Source organism: Pleurodeles waltl, chromosome 6 (assembly GCF_031143425.1).
Source record: "Pleurodeles waltl isolate 20211129_DDA chromosome 6, aPleWal1.hap1.20221129, whole genome shotgun sequence".
In the NCBI taxonomy this organism is placed as follows: domain Eukaryota; kingdom Metazoa; phylum Chordata; class Amphibia; order Caudata; family Salamandridae; genus Pleurodeles; species Pleurodeles waltl.
In genome coordinates, this window is record NC_090445.1 from 25607129 (window position 1) to 25624710 (window position 17582).

The 17582-nt window shown below is 49.2% G+C and overlaps 1 protein-coding gene across 6 annotated transcripts in view; it reads left to right on the plus strand.

The window, feature by feature from the left end:
* The window catches only part of PRRC2B (proline rich coiled-coil 2B), a 635269-nt gene that overhangs the window by 250272 nt on the left and 367415 nt on the right, over positions 1–17582 (plus strand). For all 6 annotated transcript variants that reach the window (XM_069237079.1, XM_069237080.1, XM_069237081.1 and 3 more), the window contains exons 14-15: positions 5853–6043; positions 6675–6891. In XM_069237079.1, the coding sequence (XP_069093180.1) occupies positions 5853–6043; positions 6675–6891 (408 nt within the window). The remainder of the gene's footprint in view (positions 1–5852; positions 6044–6674; positions 6892–17582) is intronic.

Consider the following 17582-nt stretch of genomic DNA (forward strand, 5'->3'; position numbering starts at 1 on the left):
GGGACAGGTTTTGGTACTCACAGTATCAGAGTAGTCCTGGGGTCCCTCCTGAGGTGTTGGATCGCCACCAGCCGAGTCGGGGTCGCCGGGTGCAGTGTTGCAAGTCTCACGCTTCTTGCGGGGAGCTTGCAGGGTTCTTTAAAGCTGCTGGAAACAAAGTTGCAGCTTTTCTTGGAGCAGGTCCGCTGTCCTCGGGAGTTTCTTGTCTTTTCGAAGCAGGGGCAGTCCTCAGAGGATGTCGAGGTCGCTGGTCCCTTTGGAAGGCGTCGCTGGAGCAGGATCTTTGGAAGGCAGGAGACAGGCCGGTGAGTTTCTGGAGCCAAGGCAGTAGTTGTCTTCTGGTCTTCCTCTGCAGGGGTTTTCAGCTAGGCAGTCCTTCTTCTTGTTGTTGCAGGAATCTAATTTTCTAGGGTTCAGGGTAGCCCTTAAATACTAAATTTAAGGGCGTGTTTAGGTCTGGGGGGTTAGTAGCCAATGGCTACTAGCCCTGAGGGTGGGTACACCCTCTTTGTGCCTCCTCCCAAGGGGAGGGGGTCACAATCCTAACCCTATTGGGGGAATCCTCCATCTGCAAGATGGAGGATTTCTAAAAGTTAGAGTCACTTCAGCTCAGGACACCTTAGGGGCTGTCCTGACTGGCCAGTGACTCCTCCTTGTTTTTCTCATTATTTTCTCCGGCCTTGCCGCCAAAAGTGGGGCCTGGCCGGAGGGGGCGGGCAACTCCACTAGCTGGAGTGTCCTGCTGGGTTGGCACAAAGGAGGTGAGCCTTTGAGGCTCACCGCCAGGTGTGACAATTCCTGCCTGGGAGAGGTGTTAGCATCTCCACCCAGTGCAGGCTTTGTTACTGGCCTCAGAGTGACAAAGGCACTCTCCCCATGGGGCCAGCAACATGTCTCGGTTTGTGGCAGGCTGCTAAAACTAGTCAGCCTACACAGATAGTCGGTTAAGTTTCAGGGGGCACCTCTAAGGTGCCCTCTGTGGTGTATTTTTCAATAACATGTACACTGGCATCAGTGTGCATTTATTGTGCTGAGAAGTTTGATACCAAACTTCCCAGTTTTCAGTGTAGCCATTATGGTGCTGTGGAGTTCGTGTTTGACAGACTCCCAGACCATATACTCTTATGGCTACCCTGCACTTACAATGTCTAAGGTTTTGTTTAGACACTGTAGGGGTACCATGCTCATGCACTGGTACCCTCACCCATGGTATAGTGCACCCTGCCTTAGGGCTGTAAGGCCTGCTAGAGGGGTGTCTTACCTATACTGCATAGGCAGTGAGAGGCTGGCATGGCACCCTGAGGGGAGTGCCATGTCGACTTACTCGTTTTGTCCTCACTAGCACACACAAGCTGGCAAGCAGGGTGTCTGTGCTGAGTGAGAGGTCTCCAGGGTGGCATAAGACATGCTGCAGCCCTTAGAGACCTTCCTTGGCATCAGGGCCCTTGGTACTAGAAGTACCAGTTACAAGGGACTTATCTGGATGCCAGGGTCTGCCAATTGTGGATACAAAAGTACAGGTTAGGGAAAGAACACTGGTGCTGGGGCCTGGTTAGCAGGCCTCAGCACACTTTCAATTGTAAACATAGCATCAGCAAAGGCAAAAAGTCAGGGGGCAACCATGCCAAGGAGGCATTTCCTTACAGTAGCCATAAGAGTATATGGTCTGGGAGTCTGTCAAAAACGAACTCCACAGCTCCATAATGGCTACACTGAATACTGGGAAGTTTGGTATCAAACTTCTCAGAATAATAAACCCACTCTGATGCCAGTGTTGGATTTATAAAAAAAAAAATGCACACAGAGGGCATCTTAGAGATGCCCCCTGTATTTTACCCAATTGTTCAGTGCAGGACTGACTGGTCTGTGCCAGCCTGCTGCTGAGAGACGAGTTTCTGACCCCATGTGGTGAGGGCCTTTGTGCTCTCTGAGGACAGAAACAAAAGCCTGCTCTGGGTGGAGGTACTTCACACCTCCCCCCTGCAGGAACTGTAACACCTAGCAGTGAGCCTCAAAGGCTCAGGCTTTGTGTTACAATGCCCCAGGGCACACCAGCTAGTGGAGATGCCCGCCCCCTGGACACAGCCCCCACTTTCGGTGGCAAGTCCAGGAGAGATAATGAGAAAAACAAGGAGAAGTCACTGGCCAGTCAGGACAGCCCCTAAGGTTTCCTGAGCTGAGGTGACTCTGACTTTTAGAAATCCTCCATCTTGCAGATGGAGGATTCCCCCAATACGATTAGGGATGTGCCCCCCTCCCCTCAGGGAGGAGGCACCAAGGGGGTGTAGCCACCCTCAAGGACAGTAGCCATTGGCTACTGCCCTCCCAGACCTAAACACACCCCTAAATTCAGTATTAAGGGGCTCCCCAGAACCTAGGAAACTAGATTCCTGCAACCTAAGAAGAAGAGGACTGCTAAGCTGAAAAACCCTGCAGAGAAGACGGAGACACCAACTGCTTTGGCCCCAGCCCTACCGGCCTGTCTCCCCACTTCTAAAGACACTGCTCAAGCGACGCTTTACCCAGGGACCAGCAACCTCTGAATCCTCAGAGGACTGCCCTGCTCTAGAAGGACCAAGAACTCCCGAGGACAGCGGCTCTGTTCACCAAAGACTGCAACTTTGAAACAAAGCAGCAACTTTGAAACAACTTGCGTTTCCCGCCAGAAGCATGAGACTTGCCACTCTGCACCCGACGCCCCCGGCTCGACTTGTGGAGAACAATCACTTCAGGGAGGACTCCCCGTCGACTGCAAGACCGTGAGTAGCCAGAGTTGCCCCCCTTGAGCCCCCACAGCGACACCTGCAGAGGGAATCCCGAGGCTCCCCCTGACCGCGACTGCCTGCTCCTCAGATCCTGACGCCTGGTAAAGACTCTGCGCCCCCAGGACCTGAAGGATCCGAACTCCAGTGCAGGAGTGACCTCCAGGAGGTCCTCTCCCTTGCCCAGGTGGTGGCTACCCCGAGGAGCCCCCCCCCTTGCCTGCCTGCATCGCTGAAGAGACCCCTTGGTCTCCAGTTGAAACCTATTGAAACCCCGACGCGTGTTTGCACACTGCACCCGGCCGCCCCGTGCTGCTGAGGGTGTACTTTCTGTGTTGACTTGTGTCCCCCCCGGTGCCCTACAAAACCCCCCTGGTCTGCCCTCCGAAGACGCGGGTACTTACCTGCTGGCAGACTGGAACCGGGGCACCCCCTTCTCCATTGAAGCCTATGTGTTTTGGGCACCACTTTGACCTCTGCACCTGACCGGCCCTGAGCTGCTGGTGTGGTAACTTTGGGGTTGCTCTGAACCCCCAACGGTGGGCTACCTTTGACCCAAACTTGAACCCCGTAGCTGGTTTACTTACCTGCAAAAACTAACAAACTCTTACTCCCCCTATGAACTGTTGAAAATTGCACTGTCTAGTTTTAAAATAGCTATATGTGATTTATGTGAAAACTGTATATGCTATTTTGCTAATTCAAAGTTCCTAAAGTACCTACCTGCAATACCTTTCATTTGAAGTATTACATGTAAATCTTGAACCTGTGGTTCTTAAAATAAACTAAGAAAATATATTTTTCTATACAAAAACCTATTGGCCTGGAATTGTCTTTGAGTGTGTGTTCCTCATTTATTGCTTGTGTATGTACAACAAATGCTTAACACTACTCCTTTGATAAGCCTACTGCTCGACCACACTACCACAAAATAGAGCATTAGTATTATCTCTTTTTGCCACTATCTTACCTCTAAGGGGAACCCTTGGACTCTGTGCATGCTATTCCTTACTTTGAAATAGTGCATATAAAGCCAACTTCCTACACCACCCCACCCCCTTTTTCAAAACATTGTAACACACACAGCGCCATCTGCTCCCACCCCTACCCCAGTAACACACACAGCGCCATCAGCACTCACCCCTACCCCAGTAACACACACAGCGCCATCTGCACACAGCGCCATCTGCTCTCACCCTACCCCAGTAACACACACTGCGCCATCTGCTCTCACCCCTACCCCGGTAACACACACACACACAGCGCAATCTGCTCTCACCCCTACCCCAGTAACACACACTACATTAAAAACAAATAAATAAATAACCAAAGAGCCTTACCTGACTCAAAGCACTGTAAAGATGCCACAAATGTAGAACGGCAGGCAGGCAGGCAGGCGGGCAGCAGACGTGGAGCCGGTGACAGGAAGCAGACGACAAAGCCCGTAAAAGTTAGCTGCAAGCGCTGACTTTTATGGGGCTTTGGCTTCCAGGATCGTCACGGTAACGCCATAAACAATGGCCGCCGTACGTAAACAGAGGAGGGCCGCGGGAGCATGTGCAAAGAAGCCACTGTTGCGCATGCTCCCGCGGCCCTCTTCTATGTTTACATACTGCGGCCATTATCATATGGCGTTTGTTGTGCGTCTTGCGGGCCGCCAAGGTGGGGCCGCTGGCGGCCCGCGGGCCGTACTTTGAGTAACGTCGCTCTAGTAGATACTTGGAAGGCAGCCACGTGGAGATCTGTTCACACATTCACCCAGCACTACTGCCTGGACTCTGACTCTAGAGCAGATGTCCCTGTAGGACAGGCCTCCCCTTAAGATGTCTTTGCTTAGATAGCTACTTTAATCCTACCTCTGTCTTCCCCACCACCTTTGGTGGGGGATGGGTTTGCCACTGTATTCAGTGCTTATGGCTGTCACTGGAGATCCCCTACAAGAGAAGGAACAGTTTCTCACCTGTAACTCCAGTTCTCTCGCAGGGGAATCTCCATTGAATTGCTGAGCAGCCTCCCTCCTCGCCTATGGAGTGGACAAACGTTACATACTGTTCAAATATCTCCTCCAAAAGAACTGAAGTAACTGCCACCTGCTGAGCATGATGGGATACTGGTGGTCTCTAGGTTCTTTAAGTCAGTCTCTATTTTTAACTCATATTGACAGCTTATGTAACTGCATTGTTCTGCTTGGCTTCATCTATATACTCTGTCAAAAAAGGGTTTGTGAAAGACATTTATGCTGTTTTACAAAACAACATGAAATGTAAATGTATGTGTGTCTATGTATGTATATATACAAGCGCACACACCCCTTTTTAAAGTACAAGATGAAGAATTAGGCCATTGTAACCTGAAAGTTGAACATGTACACTTAAAAAGATATTATGAAAAAGTGCTCTAGGATCCCCTCACACGGGCAAGACTATTCCGTGCTTATAACTTCGATGGAGATTGCCCTACCAAAGAAATGGAGTTACAAGTAAAACTATTCCTTCCCCTGTGTATGTCTTGGGTGGAGAAAAATTCCTATGTGAGGCAAAACAGCTGACTTTTATCTGCTTTTTATTTCTGTAAAAAATATTTGGTAGTTTCTTTTAGTAAAGCAGACAGTCTTATTTTGACACTATAGTTTATTTTTTAACTTATAACTATTGTCATATCTTTGGTTTACAAACCTGATTTTTACTGTATGATTTTTGTTTCTTCATTTACATATTTTTCCATTTTACAAAGTTTATTAAGAATTTTTACTCAGTTTCGTGTTTGGTGCTTAACATGTTTCTCTGGAAAAAAGCTTAGTACTTTGTATTGCTTGCTGCCAGGTGTTAAGCCAGGTTTTCTCCTCAATTATTATTATTTTTTTTCTAGCACAGCCCCGAACCTAGGTAGTGAGAGCTTCCTCAAACTAATCCAGGTTCTCAGACTGCTTCCTGCGTAGGCATTGAGGTCCTAGAGGTTAAAAAAATATATACATATACTAGCCTCTGAACTAGTCAGTGTCCCCTTTGGAGAATCTGTTTTTATTCCTCGCACACTGTTACTTACGCCTGGCATGTAAATCGCAGCGTACCTTTCTTCTCACATTGACAGTCACCCCCGAGTTCCCTGCACAAGAAACTGCTCCTGTTTACCTTGAAGAACAGCCAGCAGAGCCTCAAGCAGAAGAGGTCAGCACCAGTGAGGATGACGACGAGGAACTTCCAGAACCCACGTCACCAGTTCAAGAATTTAGCAAGTACCAGAAGTCGTTGCCACCACGATTTCAACGCCAGCAGCAGCAGGTAAACCTACAACACACCAGGTGTTTGATGCTCCTCGAGCAAGTTGTGCAGACGGTTGGAAGCAGTTAAAATTATACTACACATCATCCCTAGGGACTTACTCTCTGCATAGAGATTTTCGGTAGAGGGGGTAACTACCGAAAATCTCTATGCAGAGAGTAAGTCTCTAGGGATGATGTGTAGTATAATCAGTAACATCCGCCACCTCACGTCCCTGGGCATAGCAGCTGTGAGGAACATATTGAGAAATCGAGAATATTGTAAGCGCCACAGCTATGGGGAGGCCTTTACTTCTGAAGGCGTAATGAGGAAAAGTGAGTCTGTTCCTAGTGGTTGATTGTAGCTTTGCTGCGCAGCTAGTCATGCAGGTCATTGTCTGGCTGGTGTTATCCCTAGATATAAACTAGTTGAAAGTAATTGCTCACCTTGCCACCTGGATTTCAGAGAAGGAACCCTAGTCAGCCAGTAATATCAGTAAGTTGTTCTTTTGTTTGCATATTTGAACATTTCCCACACGTTTGCGAACACAACTTTCACAGCAGCAGAATGTGCGCCTATTTATCTCTTATTAACCAGTTCAATCTTTTAAATGTCTTCTGTGTTGACGGTTTCTATTCATCTTCTCCTTCAGGAACAGCTCTACAAAATGCAGCACTGGCAGCAGCAGCAACAGCAGCAGCAGGCCTATGCACCCCCTTCTCACTCCCATCAGCGCAACTTTTACCCGCCCCACCCTCAAATGCTTGGGTTCGACCCCCGATGGATGATGATGCCCCCATACATGGATCCACGGATGGCTCAAGGTCGAAGCCCTGTTGATTTTTATCCCTCAGCCATTCACCCTTCAGGTATTTCCTCATATTTTCAGTGCAAGCCTCACTCGCTATGTAAGTGTTTTCATTAACCCTTCCAAATGGTGGTGTCAGCACATTTCACCTTATTGAGTTAATGTGCAAATTGCTTGCTAGAAACAGATACCATGGTGAAACCGCAGGGCACAATTAGCACCTGTCCTCAGGTAACTACCACTATAAGTGAGCAGGTGTGGTAGCATGGTGTGATTTGAGGAACCATTATGGTGCTTGTGTGTGCGTATGTTGTCTTGTTGACCTAGTGTAGGAAACTGGGTTCTGGTTGCAGAAGCCCAGCAAGTTTTGCCTGTATTTTTTGATGCATCTTTGACTGACGTGCACTGGGTTCCTGCTAACCAGGTCCCCAGAGCCAGTGTTCCTTTCCCAAAACAAGACACTTGGTCACTTGCTCTCAAGTGGCCAGGCCCTTTAGCACCTCTAAGTCCCTAGTAAATGGTACCTAGGGCAGGGGTACCTAAGAAGATACTCCCAAGAGCTGCAGCATAGCCTGTGCCACTCTAAGGGACCCAGCATTAAACTCACACAGACTGCCGCTGTAGGCTAGGTGGCAAGGCGCTCCAAAAAGTGAAAACACAACGTGGTGCACACTTGTGTACCATGTACCTTAACACTGCCTTTAAAACTGTTCGATGGCATCTGTCGCTGTAGATACACATGTTCTGCATAGCTCGCCATCTGGTGTTGGGTCGGAGTGTTACAAGTTGTTTTTCTTCGAAGAAGTCTTTCGAGTCACGGGACCGAGTGACTCCTCCTTCTGTCTCCATTGCGCATGGGCGTCGACTCCATCTTCGATTGTTTTCTTTCCGCCATCGGGTTCGGACGTGTTCCTGTCGCTCCGAGTTTCGGAACGGAAAGTTAGTAAATATCGGAAGATTTTCGTTGGTATTGTTGCGTTCTGGATCGGCGTAGTTAGATTCAACACCGCATCGAAGATCGACGCGCTCTGGTGCCCTTCTGGGTAGTTTTCGATCCCCCGTCGGGGCCTGGTCGGCCCGACCGCGTGTCGAACAACGCCGATGGAACGGACCCCATTCCGTTTTTGTCCCAAATTCCACAACAAATACCCGTATACAGACCAACATTTGGTCTGTAACCTGTGCCTGTCACCTGAGCACAGTGAGGAGACTTGCGAGGCCTGTCGCGCGTTCCGGTCCCGAAAGACACTCCGTGACCGTCGAGCCAGGAGACTTCAGATGGCGTCCACGCCGACAGCGCACCGAGAGTTCGAGGAACAAGAGGAAGAAGAAACCTTTTCGATCCACGAATCGGACTCCGAGGAATTCGACGATCAAAGAGCCGTGAGTAAGATGTCGAAAACTACACATAAGAAAAGTGACAAGGCCCAGGGGACGCCACTGCCACCAGGCCATGGCTCCACCCATAAATTCGGTGACCGACCATTGGCACCGAAAAAGGCCCAAACAGTGCCGAGATCGTCCGACTCCGGTCGAGACACCGGCACGCAGCCTTCTCGGGATCGAGAAAGTGCTGGGGAAAAGCAACGACACCGAGATAGCGGTGTAGAAACGGCTCGACGCCGAGACAGCGGCACCGACGAAGATCGACGCCGAGAGTTTTCGACTCCAAAAAAGAAATAAGCCACCTCGGAGCCGAAAAAAGATACAGGCAGGGTTTCGGTGCCGAAACAACCCGTAACCGACCCAGGTCCAGGCTCTTATACAGAGGAGCAATCACTGTCCTCTCAGATGCGAAAGCATAGGTTTGAGGAAGAGCTGCAATCCACCGAAGTGGACCATACGCAAAAACGTATTTTCATACAGCAGGGAACAGGAAAAATAAGCACCCTTCCCCCTATTAGGAGAAAAAGGAGACTGGAGTTTCAAACAGACCAGGCGCCACAAACAAAAATGGTGAAAAAGGTGACTCCGCCACCCTCTCCTCCACCTGTAATTAACGTCTCACCAACGCAAACTCCGTCACATTCCCCGGCTCACACCAGCATGAGCCAAGGTGACCAGGATCAAGACGCTTGGGACTTATATGACGCCCCAGTGTCGGACAACAGTCCGGAGGCATATCCAACAAAGCCCTCACCACCAGAAGACAGCACAGCATATTCTCAAGTGGTGGCTAGAGCAGCACAATTCCACAACGTAAACCTCCACTCAGAACAAGTCGAGGATGACTTTTTATTCAACACCCTCTCCTCCACCCACAGCTCCTACCAAAGCCTGCCTATGCTGCCAGGTATGCTTCGGCACGCAAAGGAAATCTTCAAGGAGCCGGTCAAAAGTAGGGCAATAACGCCAAGGGTGGAAAAGAAATGTAAGGCACCTCCTACAGACCCTGTTTTCATCACCACACAGCTGCCACCAGATTCCGTCGTAGTAGGAGCAGCTCGGAAAAGAGCCAACTCCCACACATCTGGGGATGCACCACCCCCAGATAAAGAGAGCCGCAAGTTCGATGCAGCTGGGAAAAGAGTCGCAGTACAAGCTGCAAACCAGTGGCGCATCGCTAACTCTCAAGCACTACTTGCACGCTATGACAGAGCCCATTGGGATGAGATGCAACACCTCATCGAGCATTGTAAGGAAATGCCTCCTTGGCATGGTTGCCCCCTGACTTTTTGCCTTTGCTGATGCTATGTTTACAATTGAAAGTGTGCTGAGGCCTGCTAACCAGGCCCCAGCACCAGTGTTCTTTCCCTAACCTGTACTTTTGTATCCACAATTGGCAGACCCTGGCATCCAGATAAGTCCCTTGTAACTGGTACTTCTAGTACCAAGGGCCCTGATGCCAAGGAAGGTCTCTAAGGGCTGCAGCATGTCTTATGCCACCCTGGAGACCTCTCACTCAGCACAGACACACTGCTTGCCAGCTTGTGTGTGCTAGTGAGGACAAAACGAGTAAGTCGACATGGCACTCCCCTCAGGGTGCCATGCCAGCCTCTCACTGCCTATGCAGTATAGGTAAGACACCCCTCTAGCAGGCCTTACAGCCCTAAGGCAGGGTGCACTATACCATAGGTGAGGGTACCAGTGCATGAGCATGGTACCCCTACAGTGTCTAAACAAAACCTTAGACATTGTAAGTGCAGGGTAGCCATAAGAGTATATGGTCTGGGAGTCTGTCAAACACGAACTCCACAGCACCATAAGGGCTACACTGAAAACTGGGAAGTTTGGTATCAAACTTCTCAGCACAATAAATGCACACTGATGCCAGTGTACATTTTATTGTAAAATACACCCCAGAGGGCACCTTAGAGGTGCCCCCTGAAACTTAACCGACTATCTGTGTAGGCTGACTAGTTTTAGCAGCCTGCCACAAACCGAGACATGTTGCTGGCCCCATGGGGAGAGTGCCTTTGTCACTCTGAGGCCAGTAACAAAGCCTGCACTGGGTGGAGATGCTAACACCTCCCCCAGGCAGGAATTGTCACACCTGGCGGTGAGCCTCAAAGGCTCACCTCCTTTGTGCCAACCCAGCAGGACACTCCAGCTAGTGGAGTTGCCCGCCCCCTCCGGCCAGGCCCCACTTTTGGCGGCAAGGCCGGAGAAAATTATGAGAAAAACAAAGAGGAGTCACTGGCCAGTCAGGACAGCCCCTAAGGTGTCCTGAGCTGAAGTGACTCTAACTTTTAGAAATCCTCCATCTTGCAGATGGAGGATTCCCCCAATAGGGTTAGGATTGTGACCCCCTCCCCTTGGGAGGAGGCACAAAGAGGGTGTACCCACCCTCAGGGCTAGTAGCCATTGGCTACTAACCCCCCCAGACCTAAACACGCCCTTAAATTTAGTATTTAAGGGCTACCCTGAACCCTAGAAAATTAGAGTTCGATGGCATCTGTCGCTGAGATTCACATGGTATGCATGAGCTCGCCATCTGGTGTTGGGTCGGAGTGTTACAAGTTGTTTTTCTTCGAAGAAGTGTTTTCGAGTCACGGGACCGAGTGACTCCACCTTCTGTGCTCATTGCGCATGGGCGTCGACTCCATCTTCGATTGTTTTCTTTCCGCCATCGGGTTCGGACGTGTTCCTGTCGCTCCGAGTTTCGGAACGGAAAGTTAGCTGAAGACGGAAGATTTTCGACGGTATCGTTGCGATCCGGTTAGAGATAGACACCTACGACGACGCGTTCAACATCGAAGCGCCTCGGTGCCCTTCGGGGTAGATTTCGGCACCCCGTCGGGGCCTAGTCGGCCCGACCGCGTGGAGGACAACGCCGATGGATCGGACCCCGTTTCGATTCTGCCCCGAATGCCACAACAAATATCCTTATACGGACCTACACTCGGTCTGTAATCTGTGCCTGTCACCCGAGCACAGCGAAGAATCCTGTGAGGCCTGTCGGGCGTTCCGGTCCCGAAAAACTCTGCGCGACCGTCGAGCGAGAAGACTCCAGATGGCGTCCACGCCAAAAGAGCGTCCACAGTTCGAGACAGAAGAGGAACAGGAGGAATCCTTTTCCATCCAGGATTCAGACTCCGACGAGCTACACTCTACAAGAACCGTGAGTAAGACGTCGAGATCAAACCTTAAAAAAGGAAAGAAGGCCCAGGGGACGCCACTGCCAACCGGCCATGGCTCCACCCAAATTCTCGGTGACCAACAATCGGCACCGAAAAAGGCCCATTCAGTGTCGAGATCGTCCGACTTCGGTCGAGACACCGGCACGCAGCCTCCTCGGGACCGAGAGAGTGCTAAACAGAAGCATCGACACCGAGAGTTCGGTGTCGACACCGATCGACGCCGAGACAGTGGCGCCGAAGACCATAGAGGCCAAGAATTTTCGGCACAGAAAAAGAGGAAGGTTACCTCGGAGCCGAAAAAACAATCGACAGGGCTTTCGGAGCCGAAAAAAGCGACATCAGACCCTGTTTCTGGCTCCTATACCGAAGAGCATTCTATGTCTTCTCAAATGAAGAAACATAGATTTGAACAAGAACTGCAATCCACTGACGTGGATCACACGCAAAAGCGTATCTTTATTCAGCAGGGGACTGGGAAGATCAGTACCCTCCCACCTGTCAAACGAAAGAGAACGCTTCAGTTTACTCCTCAGCAACAAACAACACAAAAGGTAACACCTCCTCCCTCGCCTCCACCTGTAACTCCGGCTTCGCCAACTTACACCCCGTCACATTCGCCAGCTCACACCGCCATGAGCCACGACGACCAAGATCAGGATGCGTGGGACTTGTACGACGCACCAGTGTCTGATAACAGCCCAGACACATACCCAACTAGGCCATCACCACCGGAAGACAGCACAGCCTACTCGCAAGTGGTGGCTAGAGCAGCTCTATTCCATAATGTGGAACTACACTCGGAACAAGTAGAGGATGATTTTTTATTTAACACCCTCTCCTCAACCCACAGCTCCTACCAAAGCCTGCCGATGCTCCCAGGCATGCTACGCCATGCAAAGGACATTTTCAAGGAGCCAGTTAAGAGTAGGGCAGTGACGCCTAGGGTGGACAAAAAGTATAAGGCGCCTCCTACGGACCCTGTCTTCATCACCTCTCAGCTGCCACCAGACTCTGTGGTGGTAGGGGCTGCCAGAAAACGGGCAAACTCACACACTTCTGGGGATGCACCTCCCCCAGATAAAGAAAGTAGGAAGTTCGATGCAGCCGGGAAGAGGGTTGCTGTCCAAGCAGCAAACCAGTGGCGCATCGCAAATTCACAAGCGCTGCTAGCGCGATACGACAGAGCCCACTGGGATGAGATGCAGCATCTCATTGAACATCTCCCAAAAGATCTGCAAAAAAGAGCAAAACAGGTTGTTGAGGAGGGTCAAAACATTTCCAACAATCAAATACGCTCCTCCATGGATGCAGCAGACACGGCCGCAAGAACCATTAATACGTCGGTTACCATCCGTAGGCACGCATGGCTCAGAACGTCTGGATTCAAGCCAGAAATTCAACAGGCAGTGCTTAACATGCCAGTAAACGAGAAACTTCTGTTCGGTCCGGAGGTCGACACAGCTATAGAAAAGCTCAAGAAGGACACTGACACTGCCAAGGCCATGGGCGCACTCTACTCCCCGCAGAGCAGAGGATCTTATAACACCTTCCGCAAAACACCTTTTAGAGGAGGGTTTCGGGGTCAGGCCACACAAGCTAGCACCTCACAGTCCGCACCGCCCACCTACCAGGGACAGTACAGGGGAGGTTTTCGGGGCCAGTATAGAGGGGGGCAATTCCCTAGGAATAGGGGAAGATTTCAAAGCCCCAAAACCACTACCAACAAGCAGTGACTCACATGTCACACACCCCTCCCACACAACACCAGTGGGGGGGAGGATACGTCAATATTACGAAGCATGGGACAAAATAACTACAGACACATGGGTCCTAGCAATTATCCAGCATGGTTATTGCATAGAATTCCTGCAATTCCCTCCAGACATACCACCAAAATCACAAAATTTAACAAAATACCATTCACAGCTTCTAGAGATAGAAGTTCAAGCACTACTGCAAAAAAATGCAATAGAATTAGTACCAAGCACACAAATAAACACAGGAGTTTATTCACTGTACTTCTTGATACCAAAAAAGGACGAAACACTGAGACCAATTCTAGACCTCAGAGTAGTAAACACATTCATCAAATCAGACCACTTTCACATGGTCACACTACAAGAAGTGTTACCATTGCTCAAAAAACACGACTACATGACAACCCTAGACCTCAAGGACGCATATTTCCATATACCAATACATCAATCACACAGGAAATATCTAAGGTTTGTATTCAAAGGAATACATTACCAATTCAAAGTATTGCCTTTTGGTTTAACAACCGCTCCAAGAGTATTCACAAAATGCCTAGCAGTAGTCGCTGCACACATCAGAAGGCAGCAAATACATGTGTTCCCGTATCTAGACGACTGGCTAATCAAAACCAGTTCGCTCACACAATGCTCAAACCACACAAATCAAGTCATACAAACCCTCTACAAACTAGGGTTCACCGTCAACTTTGCAAAATCAAACATTCTGCCAAGCAAAGTACAGCAATATCTAGGAGCCATAATAGACACGACAAAAGGAGTAGCAACGCCAACTCCACAAAGGATCCACAATTTCAACAGGGTCATTCAACACATGTCTCCAAACCAAACAATACAAGCAAGAACAATACTACAGCTCCTAGGCATGATGTCCTCATGCATAGCCATTGTCCCAAACGCAAGACTGCACATGAGGCCCTTACAACAGTGCCTAGCCTCACAGTGGTCTCAAGCACAGGGTCATCTTCTAGATCTGGTGTTGCTAGACCGCCAAACTTACCTCTCGCTTCTATGGTGGAACAGTATAAATTTAAACATAGGGCGGCCTTTCCAAGACCCAGTGCCAGAGTACGTAATAACAACAGATGCTTCCATGACAGTGTGGGGAGCACATCTCAATCAACACAACATAAGAGGACAATGGAACATACATCAAACAAAACTGCATATAAATCATCTAGAATTATTAGCAGTTTTTCAAGCACTAAAAGCTTTCCAACCAATCATAACCCACAAATACATCCTTGTCAAAACAGACAACATGACAACGATGTATTATCTAAACAAACAAGGAGGAACACATTCAACGCAGTTAAGCTTGTTAGCTCAAAAAATATGGAAGTGGGCAATCCACCATCAGATTGGTCTAATAGCACAGTTTATTCCGGGGATCCAGAATCAGCTGGCAGACAATCTCTCTCGAGATCACCAGCAAGTCCACGAATGGGAAATCCACCCACAGATTCTGTACACCTACTTCACACTCTGGGGAACACCACAAATAGACTTATTTGCAACAAAAGAGAACGCAAAATGCCAAAACTTCGCGTCCAGATACCCACACAAGCAATCCCAAGGCAATGCCCTATGGATGAACTGGTCAGGAATATTTGCTTACGCTTTTCCTCCTCTCCCTCTCCTTCCTTACCTAGTAAACAAATTGAGTCAAAACAAACTCAAACTCATTTTAATAGCACCAACTTGGGCAAGACAACCCTGGTACACAACACTGCTAGATCTGTCTGTAGTACCACACATCAAACTGCCCAACAAACCAGATCTGTTAACGCAACACAACCAACAGATCAGACACCCGGACCCAGCATCGCTGAATCTAGCAATCTGGCTCCTGAAATCCTAGAATTCGGACACTTACAACTTAGCCAAGAGTGTATGGAAGTCATAAAGCAGGCCAGAAGGCCATCCACTAGACACTGCTACGCAAGTAAGTGGAAAAGATTTGTTTGGTACTGCCATCATAATCAGATACAACCGATAGATGCAACTCCAAAACATATAGTAAATTACTTGCTCCATTTACAAAAAGCAAAGCTAGCCTTCTCTTCTATTAAAATACACCTTGCAGCAATATCTGCATACCTGCAAACTACCTATTCAACTTCCTTGTATAGGATACCAGTTATCAAAGCATTTATAGAAGGGCTTAAAAGAATTATACCACCAAGAACACCACCTGTTCCTTCATGGAACCTAAACGTGGTTCTAACAAGACTCATGGGCCCACCTTTCGAACCCATGCACTCTTGCGGAATACAATTCCTAACCTGGAAAGTTGCCTTTCTCATCGCCATTACATCTCTAAGAAGAGTAAGTGAAATTCAAGCGTTCACAACACAAGAGCCTTTTATACAAATACATAAAAATAAGGTCGTCCTACGACCTAATCCAAAATTTTTACCAAAAGTTATTTCACCATTCCATCTAAATCAAACGGTAGAACTACCAGTATTTTTCCCACAGCCAGATTCTGTGGCTGAAAGAGCACTACATACATTAGATGTCAAAAGAGCATTAATGTACTACATTGACAGAACAAAGAACATCAGAAAAACTAAACAGCTATTTATTGCATTCCAAAAACCTCATGCAGGTAACCCAATATCAAAACAAGGTATAGCCAGATGGATAGTTAAATGCATCCAAATCTGCTACCTTAAAGCAAAAAGACAACTGCCCATTACTCCCAGGGCACATTCAACAAGGAAAAAAGGTGCTTCAATGGCCTTTTTAGGAAACATCCCAATGCAGGAAATATGTAAGGCAGCCACTTGGTCTACGCCTCACACATTCACCAAACACTACTGTATAGATGTGCTATCCGCACAACAAGCTACAGTAGGTCAAGCTGTATTAAGAACTCTATTTCAGACAACTTCTACTCCTACAGGCTAAACCACCGCTTATGGGGAACTAACTGCTTACTAGTCTATGCATACCATGTGTATCTACAGCGACAGATGCCATCGAACTGAAAATGTCACTTACCCAGTGTACATCTGTTCGTGGCATCAGTCGCTGAGATTCACATGGACCCACCCACCTCCCCGGAAGCCTGTAGCAGTTCAGAAGTTGCCTTCAATTTTGTACATTTGTATATATTACTTAATCCTTTAATAGGTACATACTTACATTTTTCATTGCGCGGGCACTATTACTATAGTACAACTCCTACCTCACCCTCTGCGGGGAAAACAATCGAAGATGGAGTCGACGCCCATGCGCAATGAGCACAGAAGGTGGAGTCACTCGGTCCCGTGACTCGAAAACACTTCTTCGAAGAAAAACAACTTGTAACACTCCGACCCAACACCAGATGGCGAGCTCATGCATACCATGTGAATCTCAGCGACTGATGCCACGAACAGATGTACACTGGGTAAGTGACATTTTCATTCCTGCAACTACAAGAAGGACTGCCTAGCTGAAAACCCCTGCAGAGGAAGACCAGAAGACGACAACTGCCTTGGCTCCAGAAACTCACCGGCCTGTCTCCTGCCTTCCAAAGATCCTGCTCCAGCGACGCCTTCCAAAGGGACCAGCGACCTCGACATCCTCTGAGGACTGCCCCTGCTTCGAAAAGACAAGAAACTCCCGAGGACAGCGGACCTGCTCCAAGAAAAGCTGCAACTTTGTTTCCAGCAGCTTTAAAGAACCCTGCAAGCTCCCCGCAAGAAGCGTGAGACTTGCAACACTGCACCCGGCGACCCCGACTCGGCTGGTGGAGATCCGACACCTCAGGAGGGACCCCAGGACTACTCTAAGACTGTGAGTACAAAAACCTGTCCCCCCTGAGCCCCCACAGCGCCGCCTGCAGAGGGAATCCCGAGGCTTCCCCTGACCGCGACTCTTTGAATCCTAAGTCCCGACACCTGGGAGAGACCCTGCACCCGCAGCCCCCAGGACCTGAAGGACCGGACTTTCACTGGAGAAGTGACCCCCAGGAGTCCCTCTCCCTTGCCCAAGTGGAGGTTTCCCCGAGGAATCCCCCCCTTGCCTGCCTGCAGCGCTGAAGAGATCCCGAGATCTCTCATAGACTAACATTGCGAACCCGACGCTTGTTTCTACACTGCACCCGGCTGCCCCGCGCCGCTGAGGGTGAAATTTCTGTGTGGACCTGTGTCCCCCCCGGTGCCCTACAAAACCCCCCTGGTCTGCCCTCCGAAGACGCGGGTACTTACCTGCAAACAGACCGGAACCGGGGCACCCCCTTCTCTCCATTCTAGCCTATGTGTTTTGGGCACCACTTTGAACTCTGCACCTGACCGGCCCTGAGCTGCTGGTGTGGTGACTTTGGGGTTGCTCTGAACCCCCAACGGTGGGCTACCTTGGACCAAGAACTAAGCCCTGTAAGTGTCTTACTTACCTGGTTAACCTAACAA